Below are 14733 nucleotides of genomic sequence, written 5' to 3' on the forward strand. Positions count from 1 at the left end.
TTGGTTCGTGGCCATTTGCCAAACTAGAGTGTGGTTAAACGAATCTGCAGAACCTGGGGGAAGGTTCCTACGCATCTTTCCCTGTTTCAGCATGCCCCCCCCCCCTTCACCACAGTTCAGAAACACCAGGCTTGGGTACGGCATTAATATGCACGTCTTTATGTTAAAAGCACAATGAAAACGGATGAATATAGCAATTTAATGCCAATTGTTTGAGAAATTCTTTGCTACTTTGCCAGCTTGGGTTAAGTTCACTTTAAAATCTACACGTAGTCAAAGGAGATGACGTGCCAACGATAGCTAATTTAAAACGTAATGGTGATTAGATGAGCAAGGATATAGCTTGTGTACACAAATACTAGCGGCAGCAATACAAGCACTCGTGAGTTAATAATGAAAATGCTGAAGCATGGTACTTTGGCTCTTCATGAGTGAAAAACTCCAGCAGCACATTAGCTACCCCAAAACATCATAAAGTACCAGGTAAATGAACTAACGACAAATGCTAATTCAACTGCCAAGTCAAAATCTCTCTCTGTAAGCTAAAGGGAAACTCAACACCACACACAACTGATTACTTATTTGACGACTAAACTTAACTGCAGGATAACGTGTATCTTTCTAGACAATGCTATGACACATCTGAGTAGCAAGGTGAAAGACGACTTCTTCAAGTACTCAAACTGTCTGTAGAGTAACATCCATTTCCCTCAGAAGTACAGATAGGAACTTTTCGGTTATCTATCAGTGCCAGTACATGCTCTGAAAGAGATACAGATCTAAGCAACAGAATCCTTATTCAAAATTAGCTTAGGCCTGACATTACTGAAAATTCTGTGTTACGCTTGTACCAAAGTATACGTTTTTCACGTCTAAGTCAACTTAAGCTATAAATACCCAAATCCACGTTTATGTTCAGTTCTATTATCTCTCATGGCTGAAATTAAATTACACGGGCATTCTTTCATGTTTTGAATGAAATCTAAAATTCAGTTTAATTATTGCTTACAGACTCACATTCACTTGCAGAAGATAATATGCAATGCCAAGAGCCTAACAGCGATCACTGAATTCAAATATATGTGAGCAAAGAGGAACTGAATTTCAGCCAATTACACTCTCAGCCTGCGTAGCCCTACAGCTCTGCCAAAGGAGATCTGACCTCCAAGCTTCTGCTTTTATTTTATTTAACACCCTCTATTTTTTATTTTTTTTAAGCTGTTGTCATCTAGAAGTAAAAGCTGTAGTTACAACTTTGCAAGCACAGTCCCACTAGTGGCGATTCCTGCCTGTGTGGATGCAGTTGCACGATCAGGGGTCTCGGGATGGTCGGACACTTTTGGCACCGTTCTACCTGGTGTCAGCCAAGAGCAGACTCTTCTTCTTTCTACGCTTTTTTTTTTCCCCTCAGTGTTCTTAATGATATTATATTTAAATATGCAAGCTTGACCTTTTATTCTACTGAATATTATGAAAGCAGATCTCTCTCTGCACCTTATTTTTTTGCAAATAAAACTGAGAAAACAAAGACCTAGGAAATATACACAGGTAAACAAAATGCTTGTAGAAACGATAACAAGGCCTGATCTTACGTAACAATCTAAATTTAAGCAAGCCTGTAACAATTAAGTTAAAAAAACTCTACACTTTATCAAAAATATATGAACAGATGGAAATCATCTTTAGATAATTTTTTACAGCAGATTTCTTGTCAGTTTTCATTGGTTTTTATACCATATCATAGCAAGAACAGCAGTGCTAACTGTACCACAGCACCCCTCCGACTCTGAAAACTTAGCATTTAAATGAACTCCCTAGGCCTTCTGAATTAAGGGACACAAGATCAGCTATTAGCATTAACTTACGTCTAGTTTGTGCAGCTTGTTCAGCCGTCTTAGAAAACACAATTTTATTAAACACACCGGTTTGGTTATGAGTGATCAACTTTAAGGGCTGGGACGAAGGAATAGAGTGTTTTGCTCTTCTTAGGCCAGTCCTGCAAAGCGCTTTGCCACCACGCGCAGGCACAGACTGCAACCCCATCACACAATACTCCTCTCTCGGTAAAAGTAAAGTACGGGCAGTACCTAAAGCAAAACTCCTGAAGCACCGCGGCAAGTCTTGTCAGCTGAATGCTGCAGAAAGTTGCGTAGGGACGCGACACAGTTACACACTTCAAACTTTGTATTTGTGATACAGGAAGTGTGCTGCAACGCACTTGCTTTCAAAAACACCACCAAGGCACCTTTCATGTTTCTAATGAACGTTTCAGAATACGGTTAACTGACAACTGGTTATTAAAAAAATAAAAAAATAAAAAATCATGCCAGTTTTGCTTCAGTGATCCTGAAGAGCAATAATTACACACATTATATTAAGGCGATCACAAAATATATTAGAAGAGATTATGCTTCGCTGACAAAGTCCTCTGGAATAGTGGCTGGGAGAATAAAAGGACTGTAGGCAGTACTACAGTAAGGCAGAAAATCCCATTTACGTTTATGAGAGGAGAGCAAAGTTCAGATACTCTGTTTCGGGTAGCATACAGCATACTAGTGCAGGTCAAACAGTCTCCTAGACAAAGATCTTGGCAGGTGACTGCAAAAGGAAGACATTTTCATACGCTTTGAATTTCTAACTCTTAGGTCAGGTCAAAACATATATGCTAACGCTCATTTGTTAACCTGAAACTTTAGGAAGCAGAGCTTAGCTACACAACATGCATATTCTAATAAAATGACTAAGAAGGTATATAAACATGTTGCATTTGTCTCAAAAGAGACTGATGGTGTGGCCTGTTAGTCAGAGGTTGCTCTTCACCACTCTAAACCTCATTCTGCCAACCAAAACAAGTGAAGCCAACTTTCTAAGAACAGAGAAGAACCAGCAAAAAAAATTTGTAGTAAGCAGCTTTCTTGGATTCAAATGACAAAACCAAGAATGAATTATGATCTGGTAAAAAAATGAAAAGGAAAAATCGGTTTAGGTTTTTTTCTTTACTCACCAGACAACACCAAAGGCTCCATATCCAATAGGTCTGTCCGGCTCAATATCCAGTTGCTGTTGTGGATGTTGTGAGTGCTGATGATGGTGCGCTTTAACTGCAGCAGCTGCTGCAGCTTGTACCTGAGCTGGGGCTGCTGCAGCTGGTCCAGGGGCCTGACCCGGTGCCGGTGATGGGAAATATGGCTGCTGCTGCCCTGGGTTTAACATTGCCGCGGCCGCGGCCGCAGCTGCCGCGGCCGCAGCTGCCGAAGAGGCATGCTGCTGTACGGGATGTACCGCAGCTGCAGAGCCTGGATGCAAGTGATGTTGAGGGTGGTGGTGGTGATGGAGGTGAGGAGGAGGGAGGTGAGGAAGGTGGTGGTGATGGTGGTGGTGGTGACCTGCTGCTGCCGCAGACGTACCGCCATTGTAAGCCGCCATCATTTTTGCGTTGGCTGTTGTGCCACAAAGAGACATTCAAAAAAATGCCCTTTGATTGGATAACAACTGGGTCAAGCTGTCATTTGGCCATAAAAATGAAATCTGCTACACTTTAAAAGAAGTTGGGCTTCATCATACACGGCCCACCTTGAAAAACATTGAGCTCAACTGGCCTTATCTCTTGGTGAAGCCAAACAATTTGGAGAATCTCTTCATGTGTGCGTGAGCCAGAGTGCACGAACCCTCTTCCCCCAAGAGTCCAGCTGTGGTCGGCTACTGAAACTCCATCCTTGGGCAACTGGGTTGGGTGTTGCTTGGGGTTTTTTTCTTCACTTTTTTTTTTTTTTTAAATAAAAATAGAAATACAGCGATCAATCCCCCTTCCCTCCAGAAGGAGGATTTGGAGTCTCTCCCCTGGAACACCCTGAGAGGACTGACAGGTCTACCCCTTCCATTCCCACATCCTCTCCATTTATCTCCTCGAAAGCTCCCTGCGCGCCCAGGCACCTCCTACATAGCTCCCTCCTTTCCGACACCTGCTCCCTCAAATATAGCAAAAAAAACTTGGGAGTTTGCAACTTTTCCTTGAAGGCCTGAAACACACACGAGCACCCAGGAAAAGTGAAGAGGGACGGAAGGAGTGAGGAGAGGAGGGCGAGGATAAGGAGGGGGAGGGCGAAGGGGACGAAAAAAAAGATAAAAATAGATGGAGGAAGAGAAAGGGACGGGGCAGAAGAGAAAACAACGGAGGAACGAGGGGGAGAAGGGGCGAGGGGAAAAAAAATGGGAGCGGGGAAAGTGACAAATGAATGACAGGGAAGAGCGCGGGGCCGGGGATAAAGAGGGGCGAGGGGGAGGATGCGATGGGGGCGGCGAGGGACGGCGGCGGCGCCCCGGCCCCCGCCTGCGGCGGCGGCGCCCTGACAGCCTGACCCAGCGCCGGCGGCGGGCAGCGCCTCTGCGGGGGGGGCGCCGGCGGCTGCGGCCCCCCCTCCGGCGGGGCGGGGAAGGACCGGGGCCGGGTGGGGGGAGGGGGTCTCCGCTGCGTGCGTGCGGCAGGCAGAGGTGGGGGCCGGCGGGCTCTCAGGCCCCCGCCGCGCAGCGCCGCTCCGCCCCCCGGCCGCCGCCGCCTCGGCCGCCCGACCCGCCGCCGCCGCCGCCGCCACTCACCTCCTCACGGAGCCCCAGCGCGGAGCGCACAGCGGGCACGCGCACCCGGCCTGCCCTCCCCCCGCCGGCCCCCCCCGCCCCCATGCGGGGCGCGCGCCCGACACCCGCCCGCAGCCAATCGGACCCGGCCCACCAGGCTCCGCGAGAGCCGCCCCCACCCAATCACCGAGCGGGACCCAGCTCGGCCGGCCCATAGGACTCGGCCGCTGCAGAGACTCCCTGACTCAGTCCCGCCCCCTTGACCCCCACCGCCCAATCACCGCGCGCCTCCGCGCCCAGAGCTAGCGAGACCCCGCGAGATTCCCTCACCTCACACAACCCTCACCTCGGGTGGCCCCGCCTCCTTCACCTTTCCTGCCAATCACATGGCGCCGCTCCAGCCTTCTGGCCAATTGACTCTCCTCCTAAGCCGACTCCCGCCCCCAAGGCCTGCTTTTGACCCAATCGCAGCGCCCTATCCGATCCAATTAGCCAATGAGGAGAAACGAAAGCCCGAAAAGGGGTTACTGGGCCAATAGTACTCGGAGGCGAGGCAGCGGCGTGATTGACAGCTCTCCTCACGAGTGATTAGCGCCGATGGGCGTTAAAAGAGCCCTTGTCCTCCTAATCGCGGTGCTAGGCGCCGGGTGACGGACAAGGAAGTGGCTGGTGCGCCCGTCTGCAGGTGGGCGGCTGGCCAATGGGAGGTGGGGAGCCGGCTGATGAGCGGCGGGAGGGGCCAATGGCGCTCCCGGGGCGGGGTGAGATAAGGACGCGGCGGGGCGCGGAGGTCACTGTGGGCGCTGAGGGGTGGCGGCGGGGAGCGGAGCGGGAACCCGGCCGGGGGAGCGGGGCGCAGCGCGGCCGGGGCGGGTCCCTGTGCCCTGCCCGCTGGTGTGGTTCTCCGTGGCCCTCAGACCGGCTGCCCCTGGGGCGGCGGTGGGGCCCTCAGGGCTCAGCCCGCTCTCCGGGCCGGGCGAGGGAAGAGGAGCTCGGTTTCCTGAGGTAGATGTTTTTGCCTCAGCCGCGCTCTCCAGAGGAGGGTGATTGCTAAAGCTGCCTTTCACGAAAGAAGCTTGCCTAACCCGGCTAAGGAAAGGCGAATGTACCTTAAAGGCGGGGGCTGGCCTCGAAATGTGTGGAGCTTCTTCTGGGTTTTTTTTTCTTTTTCTGCAGGGGGACGATGTCTTTTGGGTTTTTTGGTTTGTTTTTTTTTTTTTCCTTCGATGTGAAGACCAGAAGGTAAAGCTTGAAGGCTCTACCTTCAAGGTTTGAAGCAAACGAGATGGGGCAGGGTGCCGGCACGGAGGGCCGGGGCCTGTCTGGAGGCTCCAGAAGCAGGTGGGAGGCACCGTGTCACACCACGGCATGGGCTTCCCGCCTCCCTTGGCTCAGCGGGAAGAAAAACCAAAAAAAAACCGCCAGAGATTTTTAGATCTTTTCGGTAGATGGCTAGTAGCAGATACTATAGCTGGTTCTCTGTTTTTCTGAGGCTTGCTGCAGCATGCACCTTAACACAAAGTTTTTTCCAATGTGAAGTACATGTTAACCTAGGACCAAAATGTTTTTTTGTGGTTTTTGTTTTAGTTCACTTATGCCATTAATCTGCATGCCTGGGGAATGCGGTGTGGTTCTTTAAAGCATAAGTGTTCCCTAAAACATAGAGACTAATAAAAAATTGACAGTTTTAACACTTTCCATTTTCTTGTGTGAATATTAATCCTATGTGATTAATAGTTTTACTTCACAAAAATTCCTAGTTATTGGAGCCTTACTCATGATGGTAGTAGGGTTAAATTAACTCTGAGAGTGATAAAGAGGTTCCTTTATATGATTAAATTGGGTGAGAAGTTCCAAAGGAAGTAAATGACTGATGGTGAGTTTGTCTGTGCCCCCGTTTGGGGTGAGCTGACAGTCTCCTTTTCTACGCCTGGTTCCTGTCAGAACAGGGGAAGAAAGGGTAGCAGAACTGGGATAGTACAACTGCATTGCTGAAGTCTTACCAACAAACCCCTGTTGGCACAGTATCAAGTACTGTGATCTTTTCTGTGTGTCTCTTAAAAACTGAACAACATCGTTGGACTTCTGTACAGCATGGGGGAAAGGAGACTATAAATGTGAAAGCCTGCTGCAATTCCTAATTGCATTTTGAGTGCAAAATCGTCTTAATAATGGGGTTTGGATACTTTTTGTCTTAATTCCTGCAAGACTTTTCTTGTTTACATTCTCAAAAGAGCAGACAAGTTTCTTTGTTATAACTGTTTCTGTTGCATTTTGAAATGTTGTTAGCTAATATTCCAGTCTGGAATTATAGTAGAATTTTGCTATCATGTCACAGTTTTAAAAACAGAGACTTTACTTTTTTATTTCAAAAAAAAGCAAGAGTGGATTTGGGTTACAGCCATTTTATAATATTCCATGTTGGAAGAAGAGTCAGAATACTTATTTAGAACTTGTATTTCTAGCTGTCTGTTTGAAGCTTTTATTGAAGTTGATAACAAACTGCTGATGTGAATACAAATAAGGCGTGCACCAAGGATTCTTTTGGTCTGTGCTTCCCCTCAAGCTCTGTCAAGGTATGGTGTGGTGTGGGGGACAATGGAAGGAAGTGGATACAGAGTAGGTTGGGTGGGCCTGGGCATGGGGAAGTGCTCTGAAAGTTGGAAGGCTTTTAAAACTCTCCCACACATTTTCATTATGGACTTTTTTTCTTTCTCTGTTACTGCAACATCTTTCCCAGTAGTAAAATGGAGCGATTGCCTAATAATTGTTGTATGGAAACTTGGGTTCTAAGTGTATTTGCAGATTAATGTCTCAGTGCCGTTATTCAAATCCAAATATAGAGCGTCATCTCAAGTTTTTCAGTTAGGCACATTACTGAGTTAATGGGATTGCATGTCTTTAAACAATTGATTTTCAGTAGAGTTTAATTTTTACTGGTATAGTTGCTGAAAATCAGTCATCTTCGGCTGCATGTTGGGAAGAAAGAAATTTTTCTTGTTCTTACCGCTAGACTGTAGTTGAATTTATGGTTGTGAACAGTGTTCAGTGTTATGGAAAAAGTCAACTTTTTTCTAGCAAAACCTGAAAGTCTTGTAATGACTGCTTATTGAGAAGCGTTTGTAGAACTGTGCAGTTTTGGTGACTAATTTAGGAGCCTTATCTCTGTAGGCTCCTTTGCATTAAAGGGTAAAGAGGTATACTGCATTGCTGTCTGGAGGAGTCTACTTCAGGTGTGTCTGGACATCACCTTAATTTTTCTTCCCCACTGACTATATGGAGCCTTTAGAGAGAAGCTTCTGAACAGCAATGTTTAAGCAGGATGTTTCTATTCATTTTTGCAGTGGACAGGGAGTAACTCAGGCCTAGATCTCTGGTAGTGTAGTTTAAAGCTTTGTGTAGCTATGTCCCCTGGAGCAGCTTGTGTCCCTGAGAACCTGTTCTTTCAAGTATTGTGCTCATGAAAAGGTAGAATTGGATCCACTTCTCATTATTGTTTAAAACATCTATTTACATTTCCTCATGAGCAAACCAGTTGCCAATTAACCTGAGGGACATAGCAGCTGAAGTTCATGCTATTTCTTTGTCCTTATTACTTTAAGGAAGGATCAGCACAATGGGGATTGTACTCAGCATCTTTGCCATAGTTGAGGGTGTTACATATGTGCAGCTTTCTACTGCAAGTATCACATGATGCACTGCAATATCATGAAAGTTGCCTTTATTTTTATGAAAAACAGACTTGGTTAAAAAGTTATACCACAGGTAAACTTTTTCAAAAGTTTTTTTTATTGTTTACTGATGTCTCTTTTATAGTTATCATCAAACACCACCAATCTCAAGTTTTTGGATAGAGGTTATTCTTAGTAAGTATCAAAGAAAAAAGTAACTGGTTCTGTCAGCTCGGCCAGTCTTCAGGCTGACTGCTTGTTTATGTATTGCCACAAGTGATCTGGGGCAACTCCTCAGTCCACTATTTGGTGAGCCCGGTTAGTTGCCTGAACCAGAACACTATATCCAGTATAAAGAGTTTCTCCCTACACACCTTTGTCTAAACTTAGTGACTTCCTATTGATTTGTCATACAACCTTTTCCTATTAGCTTTAGCGAATCAAATCCCTGGTGACTTCATTTTTGGCTGTGCATAAATAAATAAGTGTATTGTCTTGGAAATGCTCTAGAAGTGTCATTAGACACTGTCGTGTAGATGAATTTTCAGCAGTGAGAGCAAAAGTGAACTGGATTGCAGTCCTGGCATTGTCACCAGTTTTCCTGACAGCTCTTCACTGGACTACAACAAGCCATACTTTCCAACTTCATGTCTGTGAAGTGTATGTAAAATCTGAGACCCGCTTTATTTTAGTTTGACTAAATGCTACAACTGTACTATCCATCTTTTATTTGCCCTTTGAAGTTGAACCAGCTCTTTTCAATGAGGTGAGAGACTGGTGACATGGCAGCTGAAAGGGTATGCTTATCTTATGCATCCATATGGAGTTATGTCAGATGCCAGTGTTGAATGACCCACCCTAACAAGTATATCTTCCTTCCACACTGGGTTTATAAACACTTTTAATTGGTGTCCCTGGCCTCTGTCGTGCTGTGAAGCCTAAGACTGTCAGTTCATCTACTTTTTAGGCACTTCATGCTATGAGAGTTAAGGGGCACAAGATCCAGTTGATTCATATGGAGGTATGTTTAAGGGAAAAACCTTTTAAAAGAATATTAAGGAAACATGAAACTTGCAGACAAAGTGCTCAACTTCTAATAGACCTTTGTTTCCTCAGTACAGATCTGTTAGTTGAAAGTGTTATCTATTAGATGAATCATTCCTGCTTAGAACAGGGCTGCAGAATGAATTAATCGTGTACTATTGTAAGTCAGTGCTTCCTTGTATTTTAATGCTTCTGTATAAGAAGCATAAGGCTGCTGTGGGGGAGCTCATTACAGAGCTGGCTCATAACTTTGAGCAAGAGTGTTTTGTGAGTAGCTCAATGAGCTAGAGCTGCTTGATGAGTGAGTTGGCAAAATGTAACCATAGTAATTTAAACTGGGCAGGTAGAGACACCGCTCTAGATCCTGCCAAAGCTCAGTTTGATTGCAACTAATTTGTCATCCCCAGTGATGCATGGAGATATGCGATTGGTGACTACTGCTGATGAAATGTGACAGATCAATTCTAATCTCTTACTGGTGAAGACAGTTATTCATGGGGACATGCATCTGTCTCTTACGATTTTATTCACAGTAAGAGTGTTGTAAAGCAGTAGCAAGTCTGTCGTTTGAGTACCAAACATGGAATGCTAGATTTGTCAGGTGCTCTTAGCTAAACTCATTTAAAAACTACATATAAAACTAAATAATGTGCATTAGAAACACAAGACACAGACATGTCCCTTTTCTTAAAATCTACTGTATCAAGTTTAGTCTTTTCTGACTCTTGAGAGATTTATTTTCCCCTCGGATTTGCCACTTGCTTTGCAGAGGTGTAATCTTTTTGACAGCACTCTGCATAAGGGCAAGGGATGGAAGACCATTTGTAATCAGCCAGTTCTATTTCTTTGATGCTCCTCAGCAATGTTTTAACCTTAATTCTCCACAAAAGATTGTATCATATTGCACAGTATAAAATGTTATGGTCCAGTTTCAGACATAGGCTTTGTGGCTTTTTCCTTGTACCACAAGAACTAGCTGTGAAAACAGGACTCTGAATATTAGAATAAGTCTTTTGATTTCATGGCTGAGTATTGTGCATAAACGTCCTTCAGCACTTAAACGCATGTAGGTTTTTTGTGACCCTTTAATGCAGAAAAAGTAACATTAAGTGGAACAAGACATAATAAAATGCTTGCACAGATTTGTCTCTGATCCACAAAAGGGGTACTCCAAGCTGCACTATTGATAATTTATCATGTGGGTGTTTGACAAGCCCACACATACCTTGATATACAACTCTGCAGATAACATTCCTCAGTATTCTGTGACACACTGGTAATATTTTATTCATAAATCCTAATGCTGAAGCCCTTAAGGTGTCATAAACACAGTGCTAGTGCTAATGCCTTTTGAACTTGAAGGGGTTTGGTTAGTCTGATAAATATCATGATCTAAATAAACTGTGGTCCTAACATACTTTGTATATATTAATGTTTAGTCTGTTGTATCTGTAAGATTAAAATTCCTGTTGGTGTGTATTAGTCCTTTTCTCTGCAAAGAATAATTTTCTAGAGTTTTCTTTTTTAAATCTTTTTGCTATAAAACTGGAAAAGAATAATCTATTAACAAAATCTGGTGAGGAGCAAGGGGAAAGAATATTTTGTTTTAACTTTGATTATGTATAAAGGTTTGCATCTTAAAGCTTGCAAGGATGGCAATATGCCTTCATGTAAGAGGAGGGCAAGGTTCTGCTCGTATTGTTGAATGAGGGACAAATCCCTGTCCTGCTCTGGACAATGTATTATGAAGATGATGGCAGGAGGGGAAGTCAAGTAGTCAAACAAGTGGATGACCTAGCTTGGAAGTCTAGCAAAAAGGCATGTTGACCAAGTTGAGCCTCATCTTTGCCTTAAAGCAGCAGTGTGGGAACATGGCTTGCTTGAAAAATGATTAAAAAGTACTTCAACAGAGCTGCACTGATAGGACTGAGAGAGGGAGTAGGGGACAAATGGCGTGAATGACAGATGGTGTCAGCTAAGATAGTGCATCTCGCCGATGTTGGAGATCGGACTCTACAGGCACTTATGTTGCTTCACTGGCCTGTCAGCCCTGTTTGTGGCTCGTGCAGTGTAGTTTTTGTTGTGGTTGGGTTGCAATTGACAGCTTTGCCCCAAGTTTATTCAGTATACTGTATATATAAATATGAAGATCATGATTAGCACTGGGGCTTGAATTCATCCCAAAGACTATCACCTCCAAAACCCTGAACTCTGTACCTGGTAGTGCTTCCTAGCCAAAAGTGTTTTCTTTTGAATTTTCTGAAATAGTTGCTGAATTCTTTGCTCACTGCAGAGCTTAAGCATGAGCTTGGCTTTCCCTGGGAATGCTCAGGTGCTTAAACTTGGTTTATAATAATTTGCTATTTAAAGACTTCAGCCTGAATGTTTGGTTCCTTCTGTGTCATTTTCCTTCTTGCTGCTAAACACCAGTTGCAGGAGGCAGAGGGGAGGTCTTTATCCCCTGCAGCTTTTTGGAGAAAGTGACAGTTCTGCAGTTCTCTCTGTTCTATGTTTCTTTGCACCAGAAATGACCCTGCTGCTCTTTGTCACCAGTGTTTCCTTTTATCCCTCTCCTGGCAGCTGCTCTTGCTCCATTTTGATGTTGGAACAGCAAATGAACTCCCTCTGAAGCAAATGTCATGCCAGTAAAGATATTGAAGCAGCAAGAAAATCATTTCTGTCTCTGAAGACTGAATTGGAGACCTTTGTGAATGAGATGTTCTTAAAATAGCTCCACAGCATGTTATCTTCCCTAGAAGGTGGAGAATTGAAAACACCATTGCAAATCACTTGTTTTTGTGTGAGCAGGATCCCTAAATAACATTTTTTGGAGTGGGGAGAGAAGCAGGTTACTTCCTTTTCCTCCAAATTAAAATAGGTACAGTAATATCTCAGCACTCTGTTTCTGCTGTATCTTTTAATTAGTGATGGGGGAGAGGGGAAGGAGGCTAAGACACCAGTACTTATGTTGAATTTTCTGGATTGTAGATTTAGTCAGAATAGAAAATACTGTTGATGTGGTGATACTTTTGGAAACGCCATCTTTCAGAGACCTGACTTCCTGCTCTGGCTGTCCCACAGTTAGCTTTTTGTTCTGTCATTGATGCCAGTGACAATAAATTGAACAAAGCAATTAAGTTGATCTGAATTGATTGTATACCTCTGCTAAGAGTTTGTTTTCAACATCATGGCTAATGGCCATTATTATTTCTTGTCCTGCATTCAATTACACTGACACAAAGTGCTTGCAACAATTTGCTATGTCAAATTAGTTGTACTTTGACCCAATATTCTATAGGTATGATTCAGTGAAGTCCTGGATAGGAGATTAAATCTTCAGGTTGTTAAATTATTCCAGGTGATGATGTATCTGTAAATACCAGTTAGTTTTGTTTGTTCTAGCTTTATAACAATAGCACAAAGTCCAGCCTGATTCTGATTCTTGCCCCCAGCTTTATTTCCAGTTTGGATAACTTCTTAGTGCTTTTTTTATGTAATGACTAATTTTGTCTAGCATAATAGCTCATAAATCCTTCACCATGTCAGAGTTCCTTGAGTCTTGTAATAGACCACATGCATTCAGTATCAAAAAAAGAACAATGTGTTATGGAAACACTTAAACAGTAATTTTTAAATTGCGGCCTTTGCAGCAGCACACCTATCCATTACAGCAGGGCAATTTTGAGAATGGAACTTAAGCAGTTTTTCTCTGAGGTACAGAGTAGTGATTATTCCCTGTGGTCTTACCACTATTACTATATTTCTTTGATGTACACAAATAGTTAAGATAGGAATATATACAGGACCAAAACATCTGGAAACTAATGAGAAACAACAAACTTGCAGTCTGGTTCATGAGAATGTTTCACTCTGGCGTTGTCTTCAGAGTGTGAACCTGGTGAACTGGGATAATGTAATGCTAAATAAACTTAAGTTTACGTAGAAGACTCGTTATAATTAGTACAACTTGAAGCCTGTGCTTTATTAGGCCATCATTTCATATTGACTCCAGAATTATGTCCATATATCTGATAGTAGACTTCTGTAACATTTATTTGAAATGGACTGTGTGAAGCCAAATCCTCACTTAGTTCATATAAGTTGGCATGGCTTCTTTCAAATGCCCCTCCATGTGATTCTTTGTTTTGGGTCTTCTTTTAGAAGCAAGGTTCTTTAACTGTGGTGGAAGTAGTTTAAAGATCAGCATTTTGTGGAGCATGGTGTATGGAGCTGTTCGATGCTTTGTTTTCCATGTCCTTTATTTAACTTCTGTCAGGTTGTTCAATGGGTGTTTGTACTAATGCTACCTGTTTCAGCCTGTTGTGTTTGTGCCAGAGCCGGTGAACCACCTGCTCAAATTGTTAACTTACCTTGGTTATTTTTACCATAGGTTTACATACATTTTGATGCTTGGAGGTCATATCTGTTGCAGGAAAGTATTTCATATGTAGAGATATTAAGTCACATTAAATATTAGTGTTACTAAAGGATCTGTTCAGTGGAATTTCAAATTACATTTATTGTTGATTACTTGAGATTAGTTGAGCCAAAACCTCTTCACCTTTACTGTGGTTTTTCCACAGTATTCTTATAACAGAAACCAATTTCTCCAGGCAAAAAACACTGCATAATTTTAATCTGTGTGTGAGAGTACATCTATATATTTTCCAAGAGTTGCATCACCATTTGCTGCTTGTTCAAATATGTCACATGTTTAGTGACCCTGTTCTTTTATGTGACCCACAGTTTCTGGAGTAGAAGCTAGCTAAAAATAATACCAAGCCAGAAGCGGAGTGGAGTTGCTCTAAATTAGCCTAGCTCAGGATCTGGGCAACCATGGTCTCTATGGATAGCAGATATTCTCAGCTAGTGCAATGTAAAATACTTTGTGTAGGCAAACCCCTCAAGGAAACTGATTAATGTGTGATAATAAAACCTATGTGGCTCCTTCTCTATGCAGTCTGTTACAGTTCAGATACGTTCTCTGGACTGCTGTTGCTGCTAGGTGCTTTAGACTCACTTATTTTCTGCATCATACCTCTGATATTAGTGGATTGTTTTAATTTGCACAGTGTGACCATGGGCACAATTTGTTTATGATGTTCTTAAAAATGGTGAGTGTAATGTCAGGCATAGAGGTAAAGATCAGGAGGTTTATCAGTCAGGACAAATCTCAGATGGTAATCAGATAATTTACACCTCTTATGTTGGGTAAGCACGCTTGCTTAATTCAATATTGAGTTCACATGTCATGCAATTCAGTTGCTGTCTTGATTCAAACCTACTAGCTAAGAAAGGAAATAATCTTCATTTACATGTAATCTGGGAATTACTGGTTTAGGTGACTGGAAGGTCTGTTTCTTTGGTTAGACAACAATCATTATGTTGTACACAGAGAACATTGTTAAAGAGCTCTTGCTGATATTACTCCATCCGAATGATT

At 43.2% G+C, this 14733-nt stretch overlaps 2 protein-coding genes across 26 annotated transcripts in view; one reads left to right on the top strand and one right to left on the bottom strand.

Moving 5' to 3' along the window:
- The window catches only part of NLK (nemo like kinase), a 62331-nt gene extending 57672 nt beyond the window's left edge, over window positions 1-4659 (bottom strand). For 2 of the 3 annotated variants that reach the window (XM_010309425.2, XM_075771744.1), the window contains exon 1: window positions 3005-4584. In XM_010309425.2, the coding sequence (XP_010307727.1) occupies window positions 3005-3462 (458 nt within the window). In that variant the 5' untranslated portion in view covers window positions 3463-4584. The other variant, XM_075771743.1, reaches the window with a different exon arrangement.
- Window positions 4660-5120: 461 nt separating this feature from the next.
- The window catches only part of LYRM9 (LYR motif containing 9), a 41070-nt gene continuing 31457 nt past the window's right edge, over window positions 5121-14733 (top strand). For 2 of the 23 annotated variants that reach the window (XM_075771747.1, XM_075771745.1), the window contains exons 1-5: window positions 5387-5618; window positions 7041-7151; window positions 8392-8441; window positions 9214-9267; window positions 11871-12168. The gene's annotated coding sequence lies outside the window, so the exon portion shown is untranslated. The other 21 variants (XM_075771756.1, XM_075771750.1, XM_075771757.1 and 18 more) reach the window with 16 other exon arrangements.

This window comes from Balearica regulorum, chromosome 19 (assembly GCF_011004875.1).
Source record: "Balearica regulorum gibbericeps isolate bBalReg1 chromosome 19, bBalReg1.pri, whole genome shotgun sequence".
Classification (NCBI taxonomy): Eukaryota; Metazoa; Chordata; class Aves; order Gruiformes; family Gruidae; genus Balearica; species Balearica regulorum.